The sequence below is a fragment of the Microcebus murinus genome, chromosome 4 (assembly GCF_040939455.1).
Source record: "Microcebus murinus isolate Inina chromosome 4, M.murinus_Inina_mat1.0, whole genome shotgun sequence".
NCBI lineage: Eukaryota > Metazoa > Chordata > Mammalia > Primates > Cheirogaleidae > Microcebus > Microcebus murinus.
The window spans coordinates 30,963,052-30,990,213 of NC_134107.1; the positions used below are offsets into that span (position 1 = coordinate 30,963,052).

Genomic DNA, 27,162 nt, shown 5'->3' on the forward strand with positions numbered 1-27,162 from the left:
GCCTTCCCTGTCAGGCAGCTGCGCCGCCGTAAGTCCCCGCCAGCTAGGCCCTCCCAAGCCCCGCCTTCCGCCCTGTGCGCCCCGCCCCCGGGCTGCCTTCGGTGCGGCCTGTCCGCGCTCGCGGCTCTGTCGCGCTAGCCCGGGCTGAAGATTGGGAGCTGCGGATTCCCCTCGTCCCGGCCATGTCTGGCTGCTACGCTCCCGAGGGAGACTGTGGCTCCCGGCGGTGCTGCGCGCAGGTAGGGGCGGGGCCGCCGCTGCCCGGTATTCCAGGCAGGCGAGGCGCCGGCGGGGCACGAGCGCGGGAGCCAGGCCGGGCGCGGGGTCGGGACCGGGACTTCGAGCGGGTCCGCACGCGCCCCGCGGCCCTCCTCTGCGGGAGTGAGGCTGCGGGGCGGGGCGGGGCGCCCCGACGGCGGGAGCCGGGCACCGCACGTCGAAAAAGGACGAATAACGGAGGGGAGCATTGGGCGACTTAAGTGGGCAGACGGGCCAGAGAAGGAATCGTGGAGCCCCGGAGTGGAGCTGGAGCCGGGACGGAGCTCCTCGAGCTGACTTCCTAGCCCTGGCTGCCAGCCCGACCGTGGGCGCGCAGAAGGCACTTGGGAGACGGGAGCCCACCGGAGCTGTCTCGGTAGGCGGCGCTTTCCTCGGAGCGGTTGCCCCGTGCCTGCCTCAGTGTAGACTGGTTATGGGATGACCACTGGAACATTCTTCCTTAAGCAGAAGTCAAAGAGATCCACCCTCAGGCCGCGCACACACCTGCAGTTTTGCCTCCTACCTTTATACCGAGAGACAGAGATAGCGGTGAATAAGACGAATGGCCTAAGGCAGGGGTGAGGAACCATTTCAAGTTGGAATGCCGCTTTAATTTAGCTCTGAGGCCGCATTCGAGAAACTTCAATTAGATATTTATTTAGACTTTAAAAATACATTATTTTGTAAAAATCTAATGATTTCAAAACATGAAAACTAAAGTTAACTAACCTTTTACTGACTTTGTCGTGTCTGCCTTTTGCAGGAAAGCATTTGAATATTTGGTTACAGCATGGAAGTCTTCAGTTTCAGTCGATCCTCTATATGCCTATCAGTCATTTGTGACCTTAAGGGTGTCTTGATTTAGGTTAGGTAGAAGAACGTGGATTCGCCGCAATAAGTGATTGAAAAGCAAGAAAGCATTTTTCGGACATGTTGCCAAAGGCGTGGTTATTCTGCATATTTCTTATTTCAACTGGATCTTTCTTAGCATCACACAATGACTTTAACATGTCATCTACAAGAGCTCAATCAATTCCATCTGTAGTTCTTTAGGTGCCTTGGTGACCTCAACTAGGTTAGGCTGAAATGCTAATTTGAGTGTGATGTGATGATTCTCAAAGTCGGTGAACCTTTCGTTGTGTTCTCCAATTAATGGGTCTGTAACAGTGGCATATTCTTCAGATGATTCGAGTGTATCATCTTGTGCATCAGTGACCTTTGCTAACTGGGGAAAAGGTTCATCCAGTTTCCTTTTGAAGAAGAATTGTTTTGAAAAAAGATAGCGTTTTTCAAAATGCTTGGATTTTTTGGCCACATATCACATATAGACTTAGTTTTACCTTGCAAAGAAATATTCAAGTTGTTTGGATTTGACATGATATCACACAGAAATGCTGCGTTCCTGTAGAAATCTTTCAATCTTTCACGTTGCTGATTCTGTGCTTCATAAAATTTACCTATCTGTTCTCGCAGAGATAAAATTTTGGCTAACACCTGTCCCTGCTATCGCCAACACACTTTAGAATGATATGGCAAATCCACACTGAATACCTCATCATTTAACTTTACCATGTTAGGGAACTGATGATGCTGTGTTGCATTTGCATGAATATACTTAACAATATATACTTGCAACTTTTTGCAAATTGTCACTTAAAATAGTAGCTTTAGCACTGAGATTTTGCTGATGCAAGATACAAGGAAAAGAAATAGGAGCATCTATATCTGTTGATACTTTCTCTATCTGTGCAATAAACCCTTCATGTTTTCCTGTCATGGAAGGTGCACCATGTGTACCTACACTCACTAAATTTACCAAATTCAGTCCAACTTCACATTTATCTTGAAAGTTGTTGAAAATATCCATTCTCTGTGTTCTGTTCGCAAAAGTGTCCAAAGTGAGTAACTCTTTGTAGCAAAGAAAATCTTCTATTGTGACCCAAATGAAGTATAAAACCGGCACGGAGTCAGTAATATCAGTTGATTCATCCAAAGCAATTGAATAATATATATTTTCCTTTTGAAGTATTGCAGTAAGTTAAGTTGAAGGCTAATTCATGCTGCCAGTCAGTTTTGGTTCTCCTTGAAAGAGGCAGTTGTTTATATTTTGATATGTTATCAGGGTCTAAGCATCCTACAACTTCGACTGTGCATTCTTTCACAATATCTACATTACTGAATGACTTCCCTTTTTTCTTGAGCATATAAGCTACTTTATAAGTTGCTTCAGTGGCATTATTTCCAGGTCTTATTGCTGCTTGAAGGAATTGTCTCTGCTTTTGCTTTTTATCTTTTAATTTCTGCAGTACAACCTTTCGCACCTCTCCCTCTAATTTAAAATATTTGTGGTCTTTGTGAGTATTATATTGTAATGCTGAGCATTGAATTTCTAAATGTTGATATTGCAATATCACAAAGCAAGCAAATCCTCTTATCTTTAGCAGAAACAAGATAATATTGCAATTTCCAATCCTCATTAAAAAATCTGTTTTCTTCCTTCATCATTCTCCTGGTCTTCTTTGACATGATGGGCTATTAAGCAGACAGAATTAAAAAATACTGTTGAGTTGTACAACTATTCACAAATTCCACTTCAAACAGAAACACAGTCACTGTTGTCAAAAGCTGATAAGACTGGCATACTCCATCCCTCTAAACTCTCACCAGCCAGCCTTGTGTGGTAGTGGTACCAGTCAGGTGGGGGAAGTTAGAACTAAACCATGAGAGTAGCAGCCTTTAATTTAGCCTTTACAGCTTACTAATGTCCTAATTATGCTGATCAATCTGGGAGGATTATTTTGTTGAAAATTATTTTATTCTTTGGTATTTTATGTTAATTTTAAAAATAAAATGTAAAAGACAAAAATGTATTAATAAAAATAAAAGGGGCTGGGCGCGGTGGCTCACGCCTGTAATCCTAGCACTCTGGGAGGCCGAGGCAGGCAGATTGCTCAAGGTCAGGAGTTCGAAACCACCCTGAGCAAGAGCCAGACCCCGTCTCTACTATAAATAGAAACAAATTAATTGGCCAACTAATATATATAGAAAAAATTAGCCGGGCATGGTGGCGCATGCCTGTAGTCCCAGCTACTCGGGAGGCTGAGGCAGGAGGATCGCTTGAGCCCAGGAGTTTGAGGTTGCTGTGAGCTAGGCTGACGCCATGGCACTCACTCTAGCCTGGGCAACAAAGTGAGACTCTGTCTCAAAAAAAATAAAATAAAATAAAAAAATAAATAAAAGGATTTGTTCTATAAAATTTGGATTCAGTTAAGGAACTAGAAGGCCACATGTGGCCTTAAGACCACAGGTTCACCACCCCTGGCCTACGGTCCACAGCAGAAGTAGACAGATAAACAGTTTTAATACAGTGTGATGAACTGGCTTAAGAGGCAGGGAATGCCCTCTAAAATTAATTCCCTTGTTCCTCTTGTTGTTTCTTGGGCTGAAGATCCCAGTTAAAAAGTAATAACTCTTGAGACATTTTATTGCTAAACATTTGTCAACCATTATCTTGTTTGAATAAATGACTTTCCCCAAATGAGCAAAGACGACTCTATAGAATGCTAGATTGGCAAGATTGAATGGGAAGAAAGATCTTTGATATGGGACAGGTAATTAGAGATCATTCCAAGGCAGGTGTGTATGGGGAATGAGAAACATAAAATCAACCTGTTAGTAGAATGATGTTTCAATAGCTCAGATGTTCATGCTCCCATGAAATGTCATTTAAATGAGCGTCAAAGACTAGTCAAAGAACCTGAGAATAAACTGATTCACAAACCAAACATGACCCACAGACAACTTAAGACAGGCATCTTTTGTTTGCACCGCTCAATGTTCATGATAAATTTGAGCCAACACTTCACAATTCAGAATAATTTCAGTTTTTAAAACTTCAGAATGGTAGCATTGGGCCCTTATTCCTTCATGAAATCTGGATTGTGCTAGTGAGCACCCATTTCCCCAGGGCATGTGCTGGCCAGGTTACCCCAGCTTCCATTACTCACTAGATTTGCATATGCACTGAAATACATGAGCTCCTCTAGACATTTGTGTTTGCCTGATTTTGCACAAATAAATAAAAAGAACAATGAGAAAGGTTTTAAGAAGTCATAAAATTTCAGTGTGGTTTTAGGGGGGTTGTGGACAATTGAAAGAGACAGTCTCGTTAGCCTTAAGGAAGGGGGGCATTCAGTTATGAGTGATTAATTCAACAAATATTTATTGTATGCCTACTATGTGCCTCGCATTGTGGATTTAATGTAGTGCAAGCTACATCTGATTCCTTCCTACGTAGAGCATGCTGCATAATGGGAGATAGAAAAGAGTAAAGAGACAAGGACAGTATGACAATATGACATAGTACTATGATGGCAAAGTTCAGGGTGCCATAGGAGTACAAACTTGAATGGGTTAGAGAATGCCTCAGAAGAAAATGAAGGTATCAACTGAGGCCTAAAGGATCAGAATGGCATAACCATCTGAAATGAAAGTAAGAGTTTTCCAAGTAGAGGAAGTGGCATATACAGAGGCTTAGAGACAAGGACATGGTGCATTCCCCTACAAAAAGAAGTTTGGTGTTACTGGAACATAAAAGTAGGGGGCAGGGACTTGGGAAGAGATAAGACTAAAGAGGAAAGCTAGGACCAAACCTGGAGGACCTTCTAAGCCAATCCTAGAAATACAGATTTTTATACTGAAGGCAATGAGATAATCAGAAAGATGACTGAGCATGAGGGTTGCTGGCTAGAGTTAAAGACTAGAGGCTTGGAGACAAACTAGAAAACTGTGGCCTAAGTGAGGAATTTAGGCAGTAAAATCAGGAGGACTTGGTTATTGATTAGATGTATGTAGCGAGAGAAGGAATGAAAAATTACTTTCAGGGAGGTTGGACACTACAACTGGCTCACACCTGTAATCCCAGCACTCTGGGAGGTCGAGGCAGGAGGATCCCTTGACGTCAGAGTTCATGACCAGCCTGAGCAAGAGTAAGACCCTGTCTCTACAAAAAAAAAAACAAAAAAATCACTTTTAGGGTTCTGATGAGTGATTGGGGCCTGGTGGCCTACCAGAAAGAGAACACAGGAGGAAGAAGCAGTTTATGATGAGCGTTTTGTGGACATGTTGAGTTTGAGGGACATGCTCAGTGTGTGGTACTGTGTATCAACTGGGTAGTTGTATTGGTGGCTCTCAAGCTAGGAGGGAGAGCTGGATTAGAGATAAAGATTTGGAACACTTGCTCACTAAAACCTTCCCCCTTGAGAGCTGTGTATTTATCGCTCTTTCTTTGACAGACACCCTCTTCTGAACTTATGTTACTTGCCTCCCTCTATAGCCCTTTCAGTAATATTTTATTGTCCTTTGCTCTAACATTCCCAAGTGATTTATGTTTTATAGACTTTCTTCTAGTACTCTGAAGATTCTTCCGGCACTGAGTGTATTCTTTTCAGGTTAAACTCAGCTTTTAGCAGTAAACTCTAAACTAGTTTTACAGTTCTGAAATTAAACCCCCACTGCCTGACTTCTGGCTCTTGAACTTAATTTTTCTAACATCAACAAAAGTCAAGAGGTATTTCCTAAGAGAGAAAGCATTTATTCAGAAACTATATATTTAAAAAGTCTAAGCTCTGAAAAATGCAAACATGGATAAGTCACTGTGCCTGCCCTTGAGAAACTTAGGCAGTTGTAAATGCATGCCAGTAATTAATATACTGCATACCAATACTGGGCATTGGATGGTGGGGGAGAGGACTGAGTTCCTTAAGAAAAGGATAAAATATTTTACAGGTGCAGAAGAAGGGGAAGGTAATTTCAAAGAGTGATTCATAGAAGGCTTTATGCAGAATCTGGCATTTAGATTGGCCCAGATTTAGAGATGGAAACCAAAAAGAAGGCACTAGGGCCAGCATATGCCCTTTCTTAAGCACTACCCAGCACTGACCTCTGTTGATATGTAAGAGTGTCGGCCCATTGTCTAGTTCTGTGTTCTTAAGGGAAACTAGAAACTTGGATTTTGTATGTTATCTCTTAATTTTAAAATGTGGGTGCAGAGTCTTTCTAAGCGCTGTGTAGACCAAATAAACTACTTCTTATGAGTCTGATTTTGTCCACAAGATACCAATTTGTAACCTCTGATACAGGACTTTTCTTAATGTAAGTGATATGATCTTAATTCAACCAATGTTTATTGAACAAAGCACTATGGTGGGAATGTCTATATTGAGAACCTGTTCCCTTCCCTTTAGGGAGTTCTGCTTAGTTGGGGAGAAGAGCCAGGTAGGCGCTATTTCTATTTTTTTATTTTTTTAATTTTACCTTACCTATCACAGTGTCCTATATATGTTGACCTTTAATAAATATTTGTTCTTTGTTACGACTACAAGACAAGGCTATCCAGTACCCCACCCTCTCTGTTCTTTGACCTCAATCAGTACTGTTTATCTTTGCCTCCCTCTTACTCTAGCATCCCATTCCCATGGTTGTAGCCTTCCCTGCCCAGCCTCTGCACCTTCCTCTCACCTTTTTTGGGATGAGGGATTTTTCTTTTCTGTTCCTGTAGTTCCCTCTGTGTACCCACTATCAAAGGATCTTCTACACTGTATTACAAATAGTTGCCTTTACTTGCTGAGACCATTCCCAAGAGTTGGAGGGATCACTCAACTGTATGAATTGGTGTCTCTACAAAATATTCTGGTGTCCTACCGCAGGTAGCCCCTGAGCACCACATGGCAGTCCTTGGGGGAGCTGCCTTTCACATTCGCCTAAGTGGCCATTCCAAAACCTCATCATCTCACCTCATCCTCTACCCCAAGCCTGTTTTGAAGATGACCTTGCCTCCAAAATCACAAACAAAATGAAAGGTGTGAACTCCTCAACTTTAATTTCTTTCTCTTCCCACCTGCACTATAATATAAATAAAGGTTAAGCACTAGGGATCTAGAAACAGACTGTTTGACTCTGACACTTGCTATCTTGGCAGCCTTGGACAAGTTACTTAATCTTTATTAGTATAATAGGGTGATATAAGGATAAAATAAAGTAGTTCACATAAAGCCTGTAGAAGAATGCCTGGCACAAAATAAACAATAAATGTTAGGAATTCTTGTTACCAATGGTATTATTGCATATTTACCTGCATCTTTGCCCTTCTTCCTAAGGCAGATACTTCCCTGTCCTAATTGTAACTTTTTTGTCTCTACAATGACTGACCTTTTAGACTTTTGATCTCCTCTACCTTTAATCTCTCCCTATTCCCCATTTTACCGTTAGCACATAATAGACTGAAAACTGTCTTTATTAACTAGTTTTCCCTTCTATTGCCCTGTCTAGCCCTTTATAGCAACACTATGGAAAGAGTCGTTGGAATTCCATACCTCCCATTTTCATTCACTTCTAAATGAAAGTGAGTGACGCTCGCTGCCATCTGGCTTCCACAGCCAATCTGTTGAAACATTTGTTACTTAAGGTCCTGGTTGACCTAATTTACAAATATAGTTGGCTTAGCAAAACCTTTAACCAGGATGAACCCTGCTACCCACCATCTCTGTGCCTGCACTGAGCAGCTGAGCATTGCTGGAGAGTGTTACGTAACTCTGTTGCCCCGCCTCCCTTCACATTCATGATTGCAGCCAAATCGGCCCTACTGCTGCCCAGCAACCCTCTCATGTTTCCCTAGTAGTTCACTGTCCCAAATCCTGAGATGACCATTTTACACCTTTAATTTTCTTGTCAAACCTCTCATACCCTGTCCTCATAGTCTCATTCATCTGGTAACTTTGTTTATACTTAAGAAAATAGAAGTCATTAGATATGAACTTCTCGCCTGCCTATCACAAAAACCTACAGATCTGCTGAACATGAATCCATCTTCTTTTCATTTCATGAAATGGTTGAAGCCCAGTTCCTCCGCTAGAGCAGGATCTCCAGGCCCTCTCACCTTCTGTAGTTATTTCTCTTCCTCTCCCTGTGTCTCTCCCCATGAATCAATTCCTTTCTGACAGGACTGTCATCTGCATGGCTTTCAAGTCTCTGGCCCTTACACATTTATCCTGTGCCACTTTCAGCACTTCATGGCTCTGCTCTAGCCAGCTGGTCTTCTACCTGTCAGGCACTTGCTCACTCCAGCGCCTTCACACCTGCTGCTTGCTCTGCCTGGAGTACCTGCCTCTCCCTGACGCAAAACTTTGCATGTGCACACACATTCATCACACACTGGTTTTTTTCACATTCTTGAGGCCTTTCTTGATCACCTGGATCAAAGTTGATCCCCGCTATTTTTCTCTAAGCCCCTTCTTTGTTTCTTTCTTACCACTACTGCAATTTATTTATTCTTGTTTACTTTTTTAGGGCAGGAATTTTGTCTCATTCGTGGCTAAATTGCCAGGGCCTAGAAGAGCTCTCTGCACATAGTAAGCACTCTGTAAATATTTCTGACTGACGTCCCAGTGAATAGTGTCACTGTCCACTCAGCTACTCAGCCAGCCAAAAACTTGAGAGTCTTTGAGGCCTTCCTTTGTCCTTCAGTTTTCTTACCCAGAGTCCTTTCTTTCTGTTTAACCTTTCAAAGATCTCCCAAACCCATCTCCACCATCACTCCTGCCAATTTCGTTTTTAACTCTGTCAGCAGCCTCCCTGCTGGTCTGGGCTTTTGCTTTCTTAGTCACCACGCTTCAGCCTCTTCTCTCACTGCTGCTGCAGAAATGTTTCAGAAACAAAATCTGATCATGCCTTCCGCTATTTCCAACTCCTCGGTAGTTTTCAGTCCTCTATAAAATATAGTCCCAAAGTGTAAAGATCCTTTATACTCTGCCTCCCTTCCACCTCTATCCCCCAGAATCTAATTTATAACCATTTCTAACCACTGAGAGTTCTCTCTGAAATGCCCTTTTCTTCACCTATCCAACATGCTCCCACCATCCTCCATTAAGACAGATATAAGAAATACCAATATAGAAAAAACTGCTGGCCTTGAAATTCATAAGTCTGGAGATCACTGATCCAAATTATTGAGATGAGGAAACTGATACCTAAAAAGTGTCACTGACTTGCCTTAGGGCACCAGCTAGTGGGTGGCAGAACTGAAAGTAGGCTCCATGGCTTCTGATCTCTAGTCAACACTTGATCAACAAGAAGAAAAAGGAGCAAGAGGAGAGGTTTTAAGTGCGGTGAAAGTATTTAATAGATAGGAGAAGGGCATTTAAGTGAGGAAAACCAATATGCACAGAGGGGAGAGTGAAACAGATGTGCAGAAAGAAACAAAGACCAAAGACTGAGAGAAAATCCTGACATCTTTGCTGTGCATACATTCAGGTCCTTCCTAAGGTTAATGTCAGGAAAAATTGTGAAAGACTTTGAAATGAGCAAAAAAAGATTACTCACTGGGTGTCTTGGGATTATCTTTAAGCTATTTTACAACTCTTAAATTGTAGGATATTGACAGTAATGCAGATGATTATTCATAGAAATGTAGGCTGTGTTCAGTGGAGATTCAATTTATTATTACTCTGTGAATATTGTCCAATTTTGCTTTATTTGTAAAGTCAGGAATCCTGATTATTTATATATATGTATGTGTATTTTGAATTCTCTCTTGAACCAGTTGCAACATCTTACTGGTTTCCTCATTAACTGATGAATTAAATAATATTTTTGATGTATGCTTATTCTATATTCATATGAGAGTCTTTCAGGAAACACTTTATCTGAGGAATATATGCCTGTGTTTGCTTAAGTTGGAGGAGAAGGTGGGGGCAGGGATTACAGCCATATGTTGGCTGTGAGTAGGTATCTCAGTGACAAGCAGGGCTGATTTTCTTAAAATACCTAGATTGAAAAATTAGAAAACTAAAGTACTGACTCAAAAACTTTCTAGACTTTAATGTTTTCAATGTTTACAAAATGTTGTTAAATATGTTCCTTCCTCCCTATAGAACCTCTACTATAAGTGGTTGACTGTAATGGATCTTTAGATATATACTTCAAAATTCTTATTCTAATTGAAAACCAGATCTAGCAATAGTAGGCAAATGATATTATTGACATTCAGGAGGGAACTAGATACTAACTAAATCTTTCCTTCTTGTCAAATCTTGCTTTCCTTTGGACAGTTTAAATGACTGCATTTGCACCAAATGTATCTCTGTTGATGCCTGCTAAGTGATTTTTTTTTTTTTTGCAGTTGTAATTTTGTGGGTCTGAATGATTGAAAATTTATTAACAGCAGCTGCGTTATCATTGTTATTCCTGTAGCATGAAGCTGGCTAATTGCTATAATACCTCGCTGCTAGAAAAGACAAAAGGAAAGGGGAGACCCATAATAACAGACCATTTTCCATAATGTTTGCAATTTGCTAGGCAAATTGATGGTTTTAAGGATTGGAAAACTGCGGGAGTCTTCCCATTAGCTGTACTTTAAGATATAATTAAAATATCATTTATAGCCCTAAAAAAGGAAATAGCAAATTATATGGGGCATGGATAATTTTGGCTAGATTTCCTAAAGACAGATATAAGAAATACCAACATGGTTTTATTATTTTAATTCAAGAAATTTTAACTCTTTAAAATGGGAAGGAAACTAACATTGACTGTGTTACATATTGTGCTAGGTGCTTTATATCCACTGGATCTCATTTTAATCCTCACATCATTCTAATTTTAAGGATGAGTAAACTGAGACCCAAAGTCGTATAAGCAGTAAATAGTGTAATGTGGATTTAACTTTGTCTATTAACTCCAAGCCTCCGTTGAATTAGAACTTTTAAAAATTTCTAGGTTCCCATGTTCTTAATTTTATACTTTGAAGGTTGCTCCATCAATCATCATTCATAATATTTACCTAAAATAAAATGTATATGTAGAACATAAACAGTAAATTTGGAAAAACACCATAATTTCAGGTATCCAGTTAAGTTAGCTGAGAATTTAATCTGTCAAATAATAATTCCTCTTTGGACTCAAAGATGTTTTTTTTCCCTTTACCCAGTGCCAAGATCAATAAAGGTGAGCTTCCTGCTGTACTTTTCTTCTCATTGAGTCCATCTTTATTTGCCCTTACCTTGAGGTTGTAGCCAGTTGGTGTCTCAAGCTTATGTGGCAATTGTCTCATAAATGCTTCCATTTTGAGCAAGTCCTGGCTTTTTATCTCACGGATCTAGTGGCTTGCATAACTATCAAAATTGAAGCTCATGGATACCAGAGTTTTGCAATACCTTCAGGGAAATTCTGCTTTGGAGAGCTCAGTCCCTCCAAGGTAGTTTCACTCTCTTTCTTTTATGCCCCCTGTGAAACCTTACTTTTTCTTGCCAGCTCAGCAGTTTATTTTGAAATATTTTGAAAAATAAGTTCTTCAGACTTTTTACTTATTTTCAAGGTAAGAGTTGTATATCATACTACTGAAAATGGAATTTATTGTATTTCTTCTTTATTGTTTTCATTAATTTAAACTGTAAAAAGGCAGGGAAAAAGTTGATGTGTTTTTTTTTTCCTAAAGAAGTAAACATTGGACTTGTATAAAAATAAAGCTTTATATTTATGTTGGTGTGTGTATAGATATATACACACACACTCATAAATATATACCATCACAGAAATGTGCTTAGCAAGTATTAATTAGGATTATTTCTGAGTGTTTTTTATTTGCATCATTTTATTTTATATAATGAGTGTATAATGCTTTTGTAATAAGAGAGAAAAATAAAATCACAATGGAAAAAAAGGACATTTTTGGAATAAAAATAAAATGGAACCAACACATAAAGTTGTAATGTTGAGTAGTCACCCCTCCTCCCACAGATATGGAAGGGAAATGTTAACAGTTGGGGAATATGTAACAGAGAGAATGGCCTAAACCACTCCCCCTCCAGAAATATTTTCTGTCTTTTTAAAACCTCACTCACTCTTTTTGGAAATGAAAAATCTACATTCCTGCCTCAGGCCAGTGGTTGGGAGAGACAGAGAAAAGTCTTTTGTTCTTTGTGCTACAGGAAATGACCCAGGGAACTGCCAGTCCAGTCTGGGCAGGGTAGATGTCCTGGAGGTACAGGTGGGCCTCCTAGGTGGGCAGAGGTCACAGGATTATCTTCAGCAGAAATAGGACAGAGATGGATGATTAAAATAATCAACTATAGTTAAACACCTGCCTACAGCTGAGAACCCACCCTTTAAAATCTCTGTATTTCTACTTACTGTTAGGATGATGACATTTTTAGACAGGAGTCTCCATCCTCCTCATTTGTTGGCAAATTAATAAACTTCTCTTTCCTTCTCCTCAAACCACTTGTCCTCTCGTTCTTCAGATGCAGCCTTGGGGACAAGTGCCAAGTTTTTGGTAACACAGTGTGTGTTGAACATAAAACTATCCAATATCTATATCATCAAGTCTTAATTGAATACAGTGTTTTGTGTAAAAAATTTTCTGGACAGACTGTTCCTTCAGCGTTAGATTCTGTTTTCTTTCTACCATTTCAATAGATACATTATGATAATAATATACTGGGCATTTTCCCACCTTGTTCTTGCCACCTATTCCTTAGTGTTGGACAGTATGGATAATCCCAGGTTGCCAAATAATGTAGTAGATCTACTTTCTAAACATTAAAAACAAAATGTTTGTAAGAATTTTCTTTCTGACTGTACCCTCTTTATGGTAAATTTTCTCAAACTCCCTTAAATTGGTTTCTCATTAGAAATGTCAGCTGGAATAGTTACTTGATAAAATAATGTCTGTTTTGAAAATCATTATCTTTTTAAGGACAAGGAACACCCAAGATACTTGATTCCAGAACTTTGCAAACAGTTTTACCATTTGGGCTGGGTCACTGGAACTGGAGGAGGAATTAGCTTGAAGCATGGGTAAGTTTCTGGCAGATTTTATTACCGGAAATTCTCTATGTGAGTAGACCACAGAGAGCCTAACTCGTTATGTCCAGAGAACAACTGATGATCAGTTTTATGTAATACTGAAGATATTTGGTTTCCAAATGGACAGACATTGGCATAACTGAATGGAAGCAGGATGCAGAAGTTGCAGATAGAATAAATACCTAAGTATTTAAGAACCATGATTTCTAATTAGAATAATTTGGTCCTCAATTTTTGGAGTGCCAGAGTTAAACAACATGCTGCCAAGTATATTTATATGCCTGGAATTATAAAGGATCCTCCCTAGGTAGACATAATTTGTTTCAAAGGGTCAGAAACATATTTTAAAGTCACAAATACATACTACTAACCATTGAAAATGCTAAAAATTTTATCAAGTCGAAAGAAAAGTAATATGCCTTGCTAAGCTCATGTATCATTATTAGTGGATACCTCTAGTCTGTATTCCTCAGAGAATAAAACGAGATATTGGACTTAAGTTGACACAGAAAGAATAAATGGTATTTAATTGTTCATTAGATTTATTCAGTGTCGTTCATTCAAGAAGATGAAGAAATAACAAGTTAGTGTTAGTAAAAAGTAACTTACTAACAACGAAAATAAAGATTGTGGAATTTTATTCTCTCAAGGGTTTCTTTTTTTTTTTTTCTGGTAAGACAAATTTATTGTTTTGGTAGGAATACATTTCATATTAACCAATGAAAATAGTATCCACATTGAGATATGCTGTATAGAGAATTTTAAATTACATATGTAGAACTTGTATTATACTTCTATTCCACAGTGTTAGGTTGGATTATATGATTTCTTTAGTTATCTTCTTTCCTTAAAATTCTTGTATGCTGGCCGGGCGCTGTGGCTCACGCCTGTAATCCTAGCTCTTGGGAGGCCGAGGCGGGCGGATTGCTCAAGGTCAGGAGTTCAAAACCAGCCTGAGCAAGAGCGAGACCCCGTCTCTACTATAAATAGAAAGAAATTAATTGGCCAACTGATATATATATATAAAATTAGCCGGGCATGGTGGTGCATGCCTGTAGTCCCAGCTACTCGGGAGGCTGAGGCAGAAGGATCACTCAAGCCCAGGAGTTTGAGGTTGCTGTGAGCTAGGCTGATGCCACGGCACTCACTCTAGCCTGGACAACAAAGTGAGACTCTGTCTCAAAAAAAAAAAAAAAAAAAAAAAATTCTTGTATGCTAAAAAGTTCTTTTATAGTTATTCATCTTAAAATTTTTTTTTAATTTCAAAGTATTATGGGGTACAAATGTTTTTGGTTACATGAATTGCTTTTGTAATGCTTGAATCAGGGTTAAAAGTGTGCCCATCACCTAGATAATGTTCATTGTACCCGTTAGGTAGGTTTTTACTCATCCCTTTTTTCCCCTTCTCCCCTGATTGATTTCTTTGAGATTTATTTCCCTCTGTGCATGTGTGCTCATCAGTAAGTTCCAATTTAATAGTGAATACATGTGGTGTTTATTTTTCCATTCTTTATATGCTTCACTTAGGATAATGGTCTCCAGTTCCCTCCAAATTGTTGCAAAAGACATTAAGTCATCCTTCATGGCTAAGTAGTATTCCATGGTATACATATATTACATTTTATTAATCCACTTATGAATTGATGGGCATTTGGGTTGATTCTACGTCTTTGCAATTGTGAATTGTGCTGCAATAAATACTCGTCTCTCAAGGGTTTCTGAAATAGGATTAATGTTTTTCCTCCTGAAATGTTTTAAGAATATTATTATCTGGAGGCTGCATGTTAAACTGGGTGATGTTTCTTTATCCTAATTATCTTTCTTTAAAAAAAAAATTTTTTTTTTAATTTTAAGTATTTATGGCCCTAAGGAGGCCATATTGTATAGTAAGGAATAGAATGTAAAATAAAATCAGAACAATTTGAACAAAAGGGATTTTATGGCATACCATAATATAATACCACTGTAATTTCTTCTGCTTTAAATTACCGAGTAACTTATAAAATAATCATTAAACAGTGGGAAATAACAAGGGGCACCTTAGTCGACCACTAGCACAGTTATGGATATAAGATCATGTTCCACGTGGTAGATCAGTACATTAATCTGTGCCTCTCTTTACATCACCCCAGTTGTTAGAGTGTAAATTCAGCATTGTGCAAGCTTTCAGATTATTTTGCAAGAACTTTAAAATTGTCCTGTTCACAGCAAACTCTATAACATTTATTCCTGTTGCATTTATCCACTTAGAAGTTAAGTCCTAGTCATTTGGTTTCCTAATTATATTATTTATAAATAAATCATATTCTAAATGTTGCCTTTAGTTAACTGCTTTCTATTTGCATGTGTAGAAATAGTTTGTATATGTACAAAATAGGGCTTTCCACCAAACTGACTAAAATAACCATATCTAACTCTGTCTTAAAAAACACTCGTACATAATAGTTAAAAACAGGAGAATGTAGAACTTGAGGGAATTTTTTTGATCAAAAAGGAGGAATTATTTTCTTTCTAGCAGAATTTTACTAATCTGTGCACTACAACTGTGTGTGGTCACTATAAACCACTCACTCATTGGCACATCTTTTAAAATTAAATGGCTTTTATAGTACTACATTCAGTTTATAGGAAAGTTGAATCATATGGTAAAATGCTTCCGCCTTGGTTAAATTCTTAATGGGCGAGGAGCTCCTCCTGGAGGCTATGGATGGAAAGAGCCAGTTTTATGGCACCGTATTTGGAATCTTTTTAAATTTGTGCTTTACAAAGTAAAATGAGTATTTTGTAGTAAAATATTGAATTTTTTCCCTAATATTTAAATGACTTCATAAGCCCACATCATTAGCTTTATCAGCAATGTTATTCTCATGTTGTTAGTGAAAGTTAGGTCTTCTTAGTCTGATGCTCAGGGCAAGTAAATCTGGAAAGAAGTACAGACCCATAAATTATGTTTTCAAAATAATACTAACAATAACTTCTTTGGGAATATAAAATGATTTTCTAATTCCAAGGTTTGGCTGGTACCATTCTAGCTTATGCTTTTAATGTGTGGTACCAAAAGATGTATATAAAAGACAGCTTAAGACACATATGAGTTAAATCAGAAGAAGGAAATAGAGGACCAAGAAAATAACAGTGATCAAGGCAATTCCAGGATGTTCAGCCATTGTGTTTACATAGGATCCCTACCATTCAAACTTAACATTTCCTGTTTTCACGGTATAATAAATTGCAGGTGTCAGAGACACTAATTCTGTTGCACGCTATTAGAATACAGTTAATAAACCCATATTATAGGTAAGATAATTGGGGCATAGTAAGATATAATTTTTTTTTTTAATTTAGAAAGTAAAGATAGAAGCAACTGAACATAGGGGTATTATGAACTCTTGGGTTTTGGCTCTTGCTTACCACACAGTGAAAGAGCAAGGAGTATAGAAAAATATATTTCTAAACTTAATACCTTGAAATTCAAAATGCTTTTTGTTTGTGGCTTATAGCCCCAAATAAATACTTCACTTTGGTCTTTGGCATGTTTCCCTCCTAAAATAAAAGCTCTGTCATCTTTGTATTTTTATCTGGATATCTCTTTGTAGGTGTAAATATATTTTTTCTAGATGTATTTAGCTAATCTTTTTTTTTTCCAATTTTTAATCTTTTAATTACCCAAAGTTGATCAAAGTCTAAATTGATTTCCAGTTTACAAAGATAGTAATAAAAACAGACTTAGCATACCAGATCGCTTGAATAAACAAAACAAATACCCTTGGTTTCTCTACTTTATAAATGGGTTTATTTACTAGTGGACCATTTGGTACTCTATTTGGGTCTGTTCCCAGAACTGCATAAATTTCTCCCCACATGAAAAGGCCTACAAGTCCACTTACCTGTGGAGGTGAGTAGACTCTATACCATCCATGATTCTAGTTGTAAAGGGCCCTTTTTAATAGTATGACCCCAACCCATAGCCACTGGTTCCAGAGGAATGTCCGTCTATGCTATCCTTACATAGCAGAGCTCTAAAATGATAGCCACTTCATGAAAGCGAGTGCCTGCATGCAAGCCTAGTGTGCATCGGACTTCTCTCACATTGTTAGGCATTTATTTTCTAGACTTTACCAATGGAACCCTACAGAAACTTTCATTTCACCTTAGATTTTTATCAGTTCCAAGCCTACAGGTGTATTAGTAACCCTGACTTTGACAGCTTGGTATAGGCCATCATCCTCATTTTCACTGTGAGACATTTGATACTTGTTCACTATGTCCATGCCTCGGTGGCAGAAGCTATGGCATGTAGGTGCTGGCATTTTTTGGTTTGCATATATGTGGCAGCTCTTTAATTCTCTCTGACAGCAACTGAAACTGATAAGTGAGCCAAGGGACCTTTGTTGAGTGTGGAGAGAATTTAGAGAAGATCTTAAAATTAATCTCCACATCAAATTTGAGAGTCCCTGTGGTAAATGGTAGAGCGTAGCATCTTAGCATCTCCCTTAGCACAATATCCTGTAGCAAAGAGATCTCCACATGTAGCCATTCTTCTCACTGCTTTTTGCAATTGTTTTAACTTTGTTACCACGTATTTTCTTTCCAAGAGACATGTGCTTTTCAAATAGGAAGCATAGGCTTCTGTCCCAAAAGTAGCCCAGTGTTAATGCTGTAATTTAATAAATTGTCCAGCAGAGGTCTCTGAACTTCATGGTTTATAATAAGAGCATTTTAAACAATAAAATTAAACCTGATTCTTTGCATACCAGAAATATACTCCTTTTGAGCATATTTTCTCTTGGTCAGATTTTTAAATAAATATATTTCACATATAATAGGGTAAATTCTGCTTATTAGTACTTAAAGATGTATTCAGATTTTTTATTTCCCCTAACTAGATAGGAGCCTAGTTACCATTGATTTTACACCTTAAAAAGAAATGAACATGTATGAACACATGGAAGATAAAAGCAACTACCAGCATTTTAGTTTGCCACCAACATCACAAAGGCATTAAAGTAGTTTGGCATTCTTCCTATGCAGCCTAGATCTATAATTAAATCAAGCAGCTATTTTGTATGGCTTGATTTATAAAGAACATTAATGATTGGACTGCAAAGATATACTTTCCTTTGTACAAAAGCAAGAAATTAGTTAAATAAATACCAATTTCTATATTTTGTGTTACCAGCAATGAAATCTACATTGCTCCTTCCGGAGTGCAAAAGGAACGAATTCAGGTATGGTTAAAAGGGATTCTTCTAAAACTCAAATGTCTTGTCTTGTGTACTTAACTATTGTCTTGTGAAGTGGAATTAATTGTAAATGAAAATGTTAGTTTTGAAGGGTGGTTATATTGTGATAATTTAAATAACAAATCAATAAACATTTGTTGAGTAACTATTAAATGTTTTTTTAAGGTGGTAAATGCCCTCCATATAACTAATGAATGTTTTGAAATCTCATTCAATCTGTAGAGGGTAAAAGTGAATAGTGTAATCTTAAATCATAATTGGAGTGATTATAACTTTGTAGCCTTGTAACATTATCAGGCTAGTGGGGTAATCAGATTGATGGTGTCAGATGGAACAAAATGATTCCTATTTCTTAATAGCAAAGCTATTCCAAATTCAAGTTAGAAACTTTGTTTTAAATTTTGAGAAGACCTATTCTCAATTATTAATGCTGGAATAAAACCCCAAATTTAGTTAAAACAAACATACAATACTTAACTCTATCTAAGGCAAGAAAAAGAAAAGCTGCTTTATTAATAAGACATTTATATTGTAGTTTCAAATAAACCCTGACAAATGAAAGTTGCAAGTCAGAAATACACATGCATTACTGAGAAAAACCTGTAGATCTATGTAATTCCTTAAATCTTTAAGAAGAATATCTTATTGCAATTTACCTTTCTGAGTACCAGTTATGTTTCTCAGGGGATAAGAAGACTTTACTTTAAATTTTTGCTCTTTATGAAATGTAGGGGGAGGGGATTGTAACACCCATTTGGGAATGCTGGTTTCTGTATATAGTCTTTCTGAAATAGAACTGTGAAATTACAGGGCAAAGTTGAGAAGCTAAATTGATGAAATGACAGCAACATTATTACATACATATTAATGTTCCATATCAATTTTTTTCTTCAAATTCTAAAGGAAGATGATTTTTTAGATTTTCAAGAATATTTTTGTTAGAAAACATTTTTTATTTCTCAAAAGTGCTAAAATATTTTGAGAAACTATGATTATATGAATGTTTAAAGCAGGCATCCTCAAACTACGGGCCACCTGCGGGTGTTTTTGCCCGTTTGTTTTTTTACTTCAAAATAAGATATGTGCAGTGTGCATAGGAATTTGTTCATAGTTTTTTTTAAAGTATAGTCCGGCCCTCCAATGGTCCGAGGGACAGTGAACTGGCCCCCTGTTTAAAAAGTTTGAGGACCCCTGGTTTAAAGTATGAGTTAAGTATTTATACATGCATATTAACACTCTGTATGTGTGCATATGCTATATATATACACACACACAAAAGAAAAGGGGCATTACTATGTACTGATCATATCTATATTGATATTGTATTATATAAACTTTGTTTTTCTCATTTTCCTCCTCTATGAATAGCCTGAAGACATGTTTGTTTGTGATATAAATGAAAAGGACATAAGTGGACCTTCACCATCTAAGAAGCTAAAAAAAAGCCAGTGTACTCCTCTTTTCATGAACGCTTACACAATGAGAGGTATGCAGAAAATGCATTCAACATAAAGAATATCTGCAGAGATTTTACCGTTAACTATTATTTGAGTTAACGTTGCATGAGTGCCTACTACGTGCAAGAACTGTAAACGCATTAACTCATTCAGTTCTCCCATCAGCCTGTGAGGAAGGTCCATTATTATTCCATTTACCTCCTTACCCACCACCAACTTATTAGTCCATGCCAGGAAAAATAAATCCATAACCATAAAAATACACAGAAATAAATTTTTGTTTTCTTTAAAAGTTATAATCTGGTCTTCATTGAGTGTATGACTTTCTGCTTCCTCCTTTAGGAGCAGGCGCAGTGATTCACACCCACTCTAAAGCTGCTGTCATGGCCACCCTCCTCTTTCCAGGACGGGAGTTTAAAATTACACATCAAGAGATGATAAAAGGGATAAGGAAATGCACCTCAGGAGGGTATTATAGGTATTTTCTTTTTTTTCTTTTTTTTTTTTTTGGCTTAAATAATTTGAAAAGAATTTTTCCTTCTCTTTGATAAATGGGATACTGATCTTTTTGTGTGTATAACGAGGTGTTGTGGAATCCGTGTTAAGTAATACCCCACTTAATATTACACTTCCAGATCTATTCTCGTGACACAAATTGGATGGCTTCCCTCCTCCCCTGCCCCTGCCCCAGCCATGGTAAATTATTAGCAATAAGAATAATGAAGTATTTGTTTAAGTAAACTGAAAAAAATCTCTGCTGAGATTTCTATAGAGAAGGAGAGATTGTGTTCTATGTTGAGAGCAAGCTCTCCTCACCTTCACTTTGTCTTTGGGAGATTTGAACCATGACTAAAGTTTAGGCTTTCTGTTTATGTAATGTATTTCTAGAACATTTTCATATTTATAAAAGTTTTCTAATCATTTTAATTATGTAAATCTTTATATTTTTAGAATTTTTCAGTGTAAAATGTTGTATGGATAGTAAGTATAGAACAGTGATCTTCTAGATAAGTTTAAATAAATCCACCAGCCCACAAAAGTGTGGTAACTCTTCTTAAATCTGGAAAACAATTGCTGAAGAAACATATTCTCAGTGCTCAGAATTTCATTTGAGTTTAATAGCATTCTTATTCCTGAGACTTCACCTTTCTTAATTTCCTAAAGGGCCTGTTTCTACCTTGCCTTGCTTTTTTAGAGGAAAAGGGTGCCAGTTTTACTAGAGCATTCTTACAGCAATATCATATTGTTACTGCATGTAACAGAGCATACATGTTTAAGTTGGTGTGCTGAGAAAATAATTTGATTTGATTTCAGTTAGTATTTATTGTGTGCCTACACAATAAATTGTGTTCCTTGGTGCTTTTGTAAACACCTATTTACAAAAGTTAAATATTTAAATTGTGCCAAGTGAACATACTAAAGAGAGTATGGCCCCATATTACCTTTTCCATATCTGGGTCTTAAAGGAGAGGTATGTGGGTGTTATCAGTTACATACGCATTTGATTGCTTTGGTGAAGAAATAAAAATAGGTCATAAGAAACTATTTTTCTGAAAACAGGGAAAAGGAGAGGTAGAGGAAGCATAATAGCCTTTAGGATTTTGTGGAAAAGAAGGACATGAATGAAAAAATTCCATTTGTTATGTGTAATATATGTTTTATATTATTTTGAATATTTCAGAATTTGAAGAATAAAAACATTCGTAAGATGCCCTTTGCAGTTCTGTTGGAGTCTAGCTGAGAAATGAGTAACAGGGTCATTATCAAAGCTTAGGAGGCAGGGATATTTTATCTGATTTTGGAGAGAATCCTAAGAGTTTAATCAAAAGAAGGCCAATGAAAGTTGAATGAAGAAAGAAAGGATGGAGGTTGAATATTCTCTATTCTCTTTTCCTTTAAATACACTCATGTGTCACTTCACAACAGGGATACCTTCTAAGGACTGAATGGTTAGGTGATTTTGTCCTTGTGCGAACATCATGGAGTGCACTTATGCAAACCTAAATGGGATAGGCTAGTACACACCTAGGCTATGTGGTATAGCCTATTGCTCCCAGGCTGCAAACCTGTACAGCATGTTACTGTACTGAATACTGTAGGCAGTTGTAACACAATGATAATTATTTGTGTATCTAAAACATAGAAAAGGTTCAGTAAAAATACAATATGAAAGATAAAAAACGGTACACGTGTATAGGGCACTTGCGATGAATGGAGCTTACAGAACTGGAAGTTGCTCTGGGTGAGTCAGTGAGTGAGTGGTGAGTGAAAGCAAAGGCCTAGGACATTACTGTACACGACTGTAGACTTTATAAACACTGCACATTTAGGCCACACTAAATTTAAAACTCTTTTTCTTCAGTAATAAATTAACCTTAGCTTACAGTGTAACTTTTTTACTTTATAAACTTTAAGTTTATAAAGTTACAAAAGTTTTTTTTTACTTTTTGACTCTTGTAATAACATTTATCTTAAAACACACATTGTAGAGCTGCACAAAAAATCTTTCTTTGTATCTTTATTCTATAAGCTTTTTTCTATTCTTAAAATTTTTAATTTTTTTGACCTTTTAAATTTTTTTACTAAAAACTGAGATACAAATATACACATTAGTTTAGGCCTACACAGGGTTAGGGTCATCAATATCACTGTCTTCCACTTCCACATCTTGTCCCACTGGAAGGTCTTCAGGGGTGATAACATGCATGGATTGTCATCTGTGATAACAATGCCTTCTGGAATACCTCCTGAAGGACCTGCCTGAGACTGTTTCTTCTCTCTATATAATTCTATATATATAACTTCTTAACTTATACATATAACATATGTATATAAATAACTTTCATATATATATATGGAGTATACTCTAATAAAAATATAGTATAGTAAATACATAAACCAGTAACATAGTCATTTATTATCAAGTATTATGTACTGTACATAATTGTATGAGCTAGGCTTGTATACAACTGGCAGCGCAGTCGGTTTGTTTACACCAGTATCACCACAAACATGTGAGTACTGTGTTATGCTGTGACCTTACAGCAGCTACAAGGTCAGTAGGCGATAGGAATTTTTCAGCTCCATTACAATCTTGTGGGGCACCAACATGTTTGCAATTCATTGTTGCCAGAAAGGTGGTTATGTGGTGCGTGACTGCACTAGTTCTTACCAGGGGGGCTTAACATGTATAAATGTAATTGTCTTTCCTTTTGGAAGCAACATGCCTATCGTGTAGAGAAAGCAATGCAGCTTGATGGTCAAGGACTTCTCTGGCTCTATTTCTCATTTAATTTGTCGGGATCATCATCCTGTCTGTAAAATGGAAAGATTGGCTTGAATTAGCTTTCAGGTCTTATTTTTGCTGTGAAATTATTTTGCAGCTGGAAATATTTCTTACCATTCAGTGTGTGCTAGAAGAAAATATTAAGTTTGTGTTTCTCTTGGCCAATATTAGGAAAGATTTGGGACTAGCAATTCATTCCTTCCATATTTAAGGATATTTTGTAATTATCTTTGTTTTACTTAGATGAAATAATGGGCAACTGCATATTCTTAATGATAATGGTTGGCCAAGTTATCACATGACAGTTACTTAGTGTATACCTGCCTAAAGTAGCAATTTCTCCCATCCAAGTACTAACCAGGCCCGACCCTGCTTAGCTTCCAAGATCAGATGAGATTGCGCGCATTCAGGGTGGTATGGCCATAGACTAAAGTAGCAATTTCTTAATGCTTTAAGTTTCAGCACTACAGAGGTAGATATTACATTAACAATGCAAGAGAAATTCATGTAAAAAGGAAAACTTATCTGAGTTTTGATTGGTTATGACCTCAAGAATAGATTTAATTTTGCCAATAACTAAGTTATTTGTTTAAATATTATTACATTCTGATTTTATCACATGTATTTCCTGAAAATGAAGTAGTTCTAATGCTACAGATTTGAGAATGCTCGGAAAGTATTATCATACATTTAGTAGTTAATCTCTAGAAGGTTCTTGTTAATTAGTGCTGCAAACCACACTTGGCTATATTGATTTTCCTTATCCAAGACACTTTGGAGTCCTGTAGAGATGAAATATTATGATTTTTGTATGATTGGGAAATTCTTACTTAATATGTAATGTAGTTTTTAATCCTTTCTACGATTCTGATTTTGAAATCTATCATTTCTCATCTCCTGTTAAAAATATTATGATTGTCCGTGCTTCAAGGAAATGCTTGTATGATCTTGATGATTTCTTTGTTAGGTTTTGGTATATGCTATACAAATTTCTGCCAGTTATACTTAGGATTAGAACAATGCCTGCCAAATTCCCAAGGTATCTTTTGATATAGATGTTTACACAAGATACACAGAATAACATGCAACATCTTGTTCATAATTTAGAGTGGCTTTCCAGATATAAAGAGAATGTCTAACCGGTTACTTGAAAAAATTACATATTGTATAAATATGAATGCCTTTATTGGTTTTAATTGGAAAAAATGGCTTGTTTTGTCTTACAGATACGATGATATGTTAGTGGTACCCATTATTGAGAATACACCTGAGGAGAAAGACCTCAAAGATCGAATGGCTCATGCAATGAATGAATACCCGGACTCTTGTGCGGTACTAGTCAGACGTCATGGAGTGTATGTGTGGGGAGAAACATGGGAAAAGGCTAAAACCATGTAAGTGTAACTCAGAGAACATTTGGGTCAAGTTACCACACTCTAGATGTGAAAGAGAATGAGATATGTTTTATGATTTAAAATGAAGTATGCTTTTTATGTTTTATTGGTCAATAGATTTAAATTTAAGTAGTTTATTGTTAGTATTTCTAGATATTTTATTTTTATTATGTATTCATTCCTTAAGAAATATTTATTGGGTGAGTATTATTTGGCAAGGCTCTATGGACTTTGATAGAAAGAAGAAGGAAATACAGATCCCAAGCTACGTAAGTTTTATTTTAGAAAGTGGCACATAGTAAAAAGATATAAATTTATGTAAGTAGTATATTTTAAACTCCCTTTGTTTTCCTGAGAAGCATATAATTTGGTTGCATGATTCAATATGATTCCTCCTTTCTGTGTTTTAAAAATGTGGGAGCAAAATAAGAAAAATTTTGCCTAGAATTCAGGGGAAAAATGTACTAGGAACAAAATAGAGTTCACTGGACAGAGAGGAGAAATGTGATTGTTTAGGATTAGAGAACTCTGTTTCAATAAACACATTCAGTTCGTTTTTTTCTTTTACAGGTGTGAGTGTTATGACTATTTGTTTGATATTGCTGTATCAATGAAACAAGTGGGACTTGATCCTGCACAGCTCCCAGTTGGAGAAAATGGAATTGTATAAGTCAAAGGAAGTTTAATCATATACACAGATGAAGCTCAACTTAAATATTAAGTGAAATTTGACTATTTTTTTAAATGAACTGAAAATTTCCATGCTAATATTTGTCACTACGTACTGCAAATGGTCACTTTGACTCTCTTCTGACATTGGATGGTATTTGCTTATATTCTTAATTTTAAGTGATCAGGTAGTGGAATAAAAATTTTATACTCAGTATTGTTTGTGTTTCTTTTTAAATCCTCAACAGCAAAATATTTGTCTTTAACTTAATTTCTTCTTTATGTCTACTCACAGGATTCCTCTTAATCTTTAAAACTGCTGGTGAGGGTAAACTCTTTATTGGGAAACTCTCACTTAATCATGGAATGAACACTTTCTTGTTTTAATAGTCATATCAAATTTATGTGAAACATGAAGGCCAAATGTATCCCTCAGTGTTGATGTCTAAACAATTTTATAGATTTCCCTTATAAGCTGTAGTGTTTCCCCTATAACGTAATGTAGGGCCCTCATTTTATATTGGAGTCAGTTGTGAAATTCAAATGAGGTGTTATTAATTCAAACTCTCCTAACCTAACAAACCCTGACCAAACCAGTGATGTAATCAGACAGTGCTTTGTAAATGTAGCCAAAAAGCAACATCAACTTAATCATAAAGGCTTTATTTGATTAATGCTTTTTTAAATTGGGGGACAAAATCAATAATGCACCATCTCCAAAATGTTAATCTCAGTATTCCCACCTCTCAGATCACCATCTTCTAACCTTCTGAGCCATTTTCTCCAGATCTTTCACTGCAACAATTCTTTGACCTCATCCAAACTCCCAATCTCTTGATCTCACCATTTTTCATTATCTGTTACTCCTTTCATTTTCTTGCTTCCTGCCTTAGTAAAGCATAGATTGCATGGCCCAATATTCGCAGCACTTCATTACAAACATCTTAGCCCCCTGTGTCTTGTTTCCTTAGTCATACACACCTGGCAATGACCTCAGTCCTTATTTTTGATGGCTTCTACTTTTTCAGTGCAAGAGTGATCAAGGTCACTTCCATTTACTCGGCACCTGCGCACAGCTACAAGCCCTGCTGGGGGAGAAGTACACGGCACATTGACTGCTCTCAGTTCAAATGGGGCACTCAATACTGCCGAACAATCTTGCTGCAATTCCCTAGGAAGTCATTTTCCCAATCTCATGATTATTTCTCCTCACACTTCCTTCTTTTCCATCAACTCTCCAACGTTCTTTTCCCACCAACTTTCAGATGGTAACTTTGCCTCACATATGAAGAGATAAAACAGATTCATTAGGAAGAGAATTAACTAATCATCCCACCTCACGTTTTCACCAGCCTTCCTACCCACGGCCACCTTTGCCACTTGTCCCTCTACAGGGTTGGCTCTCAGGTCTCCCACTTTTGCCTTGGATCCATTGTCCTCTCCCCAAGGGCTTTGCTTGTACAAGGATCCCCACACTTATCCCACTTCCCTTGTACTCTCACATTTTTACTTTCTTTACTGGGTCTTTTCCATTGTTATAGAAACATGCCATAACAGATACCACCTCTTAAAACACGAACCTTGCCTTTGACCTTCAGCTAACTCCATCACCTTTAGAGCAACATTTGAAAGTTTTCCATCCTTCTGTCATTTTTCTGTTCTGCCATGTGCTCCCTGGTCCACTCCAGTCTGGCGACACCACTCCACTAAAGCAGCTCTTAACCAAGAGTAACCAAATTCCCTCTGTCCTCCTGCTTTCACTTTCTGGCTTTAAATGGAACCTGTCTTTCCTCTGAAGACAGTTTCCCCTGACCCTGAAGTGGTGGTGGTTTCACTTCCTCTCTTACCCCTGGGACTGGGGGTGGAGTGAGTGAATTTCTTGAATGCTAAATGTCTTTCCCCTTCCCTTGTTGCATTGTATTCAGCAAACCTTCCATCCTAGTGAATTCCAGCTCTCTTCTGACTCAGCACCTGCATGTGTGAGTGTGGCAGAA

At 37.3% G+C, this 27,162-nt stretch overlaps 1 protein-coding gene across 2 annotated transcripts; it reads left to right on the plus strand.

The window, feature by feature from the left end:
* Positions 1–55: 55 nt before the first annotated feature.
* APIP (APAF1 interacting protein) lies at positions 56–25,385 on the plus strand. Of its 2 annotated transcripts, none has more exons than XM_012755411.3 (7): positions 56–239; positions 13,010–13,110; positions 18,299–18,347; positions 19,731–19,848; positions 20,162–20,297; positions 24,332–24,499; positions 25,070–25,385. In XM_012755411.3, exons 1-7 carry the CDS (start codon positions 183–185, stop codon positions 25,167–25,169), a joined length of 729 nt encoding a protein of 242 aa, XP_012610865.1. In that variant the 5' UTR covers positions 56–182; the 3' UTR covers positions 25,170–25,385. The 2 variants fall into 2 exon arrangements, with proteins under 2 accessions (XP_012610865.1, XP_012610866.1); XM_012755412.3 differs by lacking the exon at positions 56–239 and adding an exon at positions 11,333–11,509.
* Positions 25,386–27,162: the final 1,777 nt, after the last annotated feature.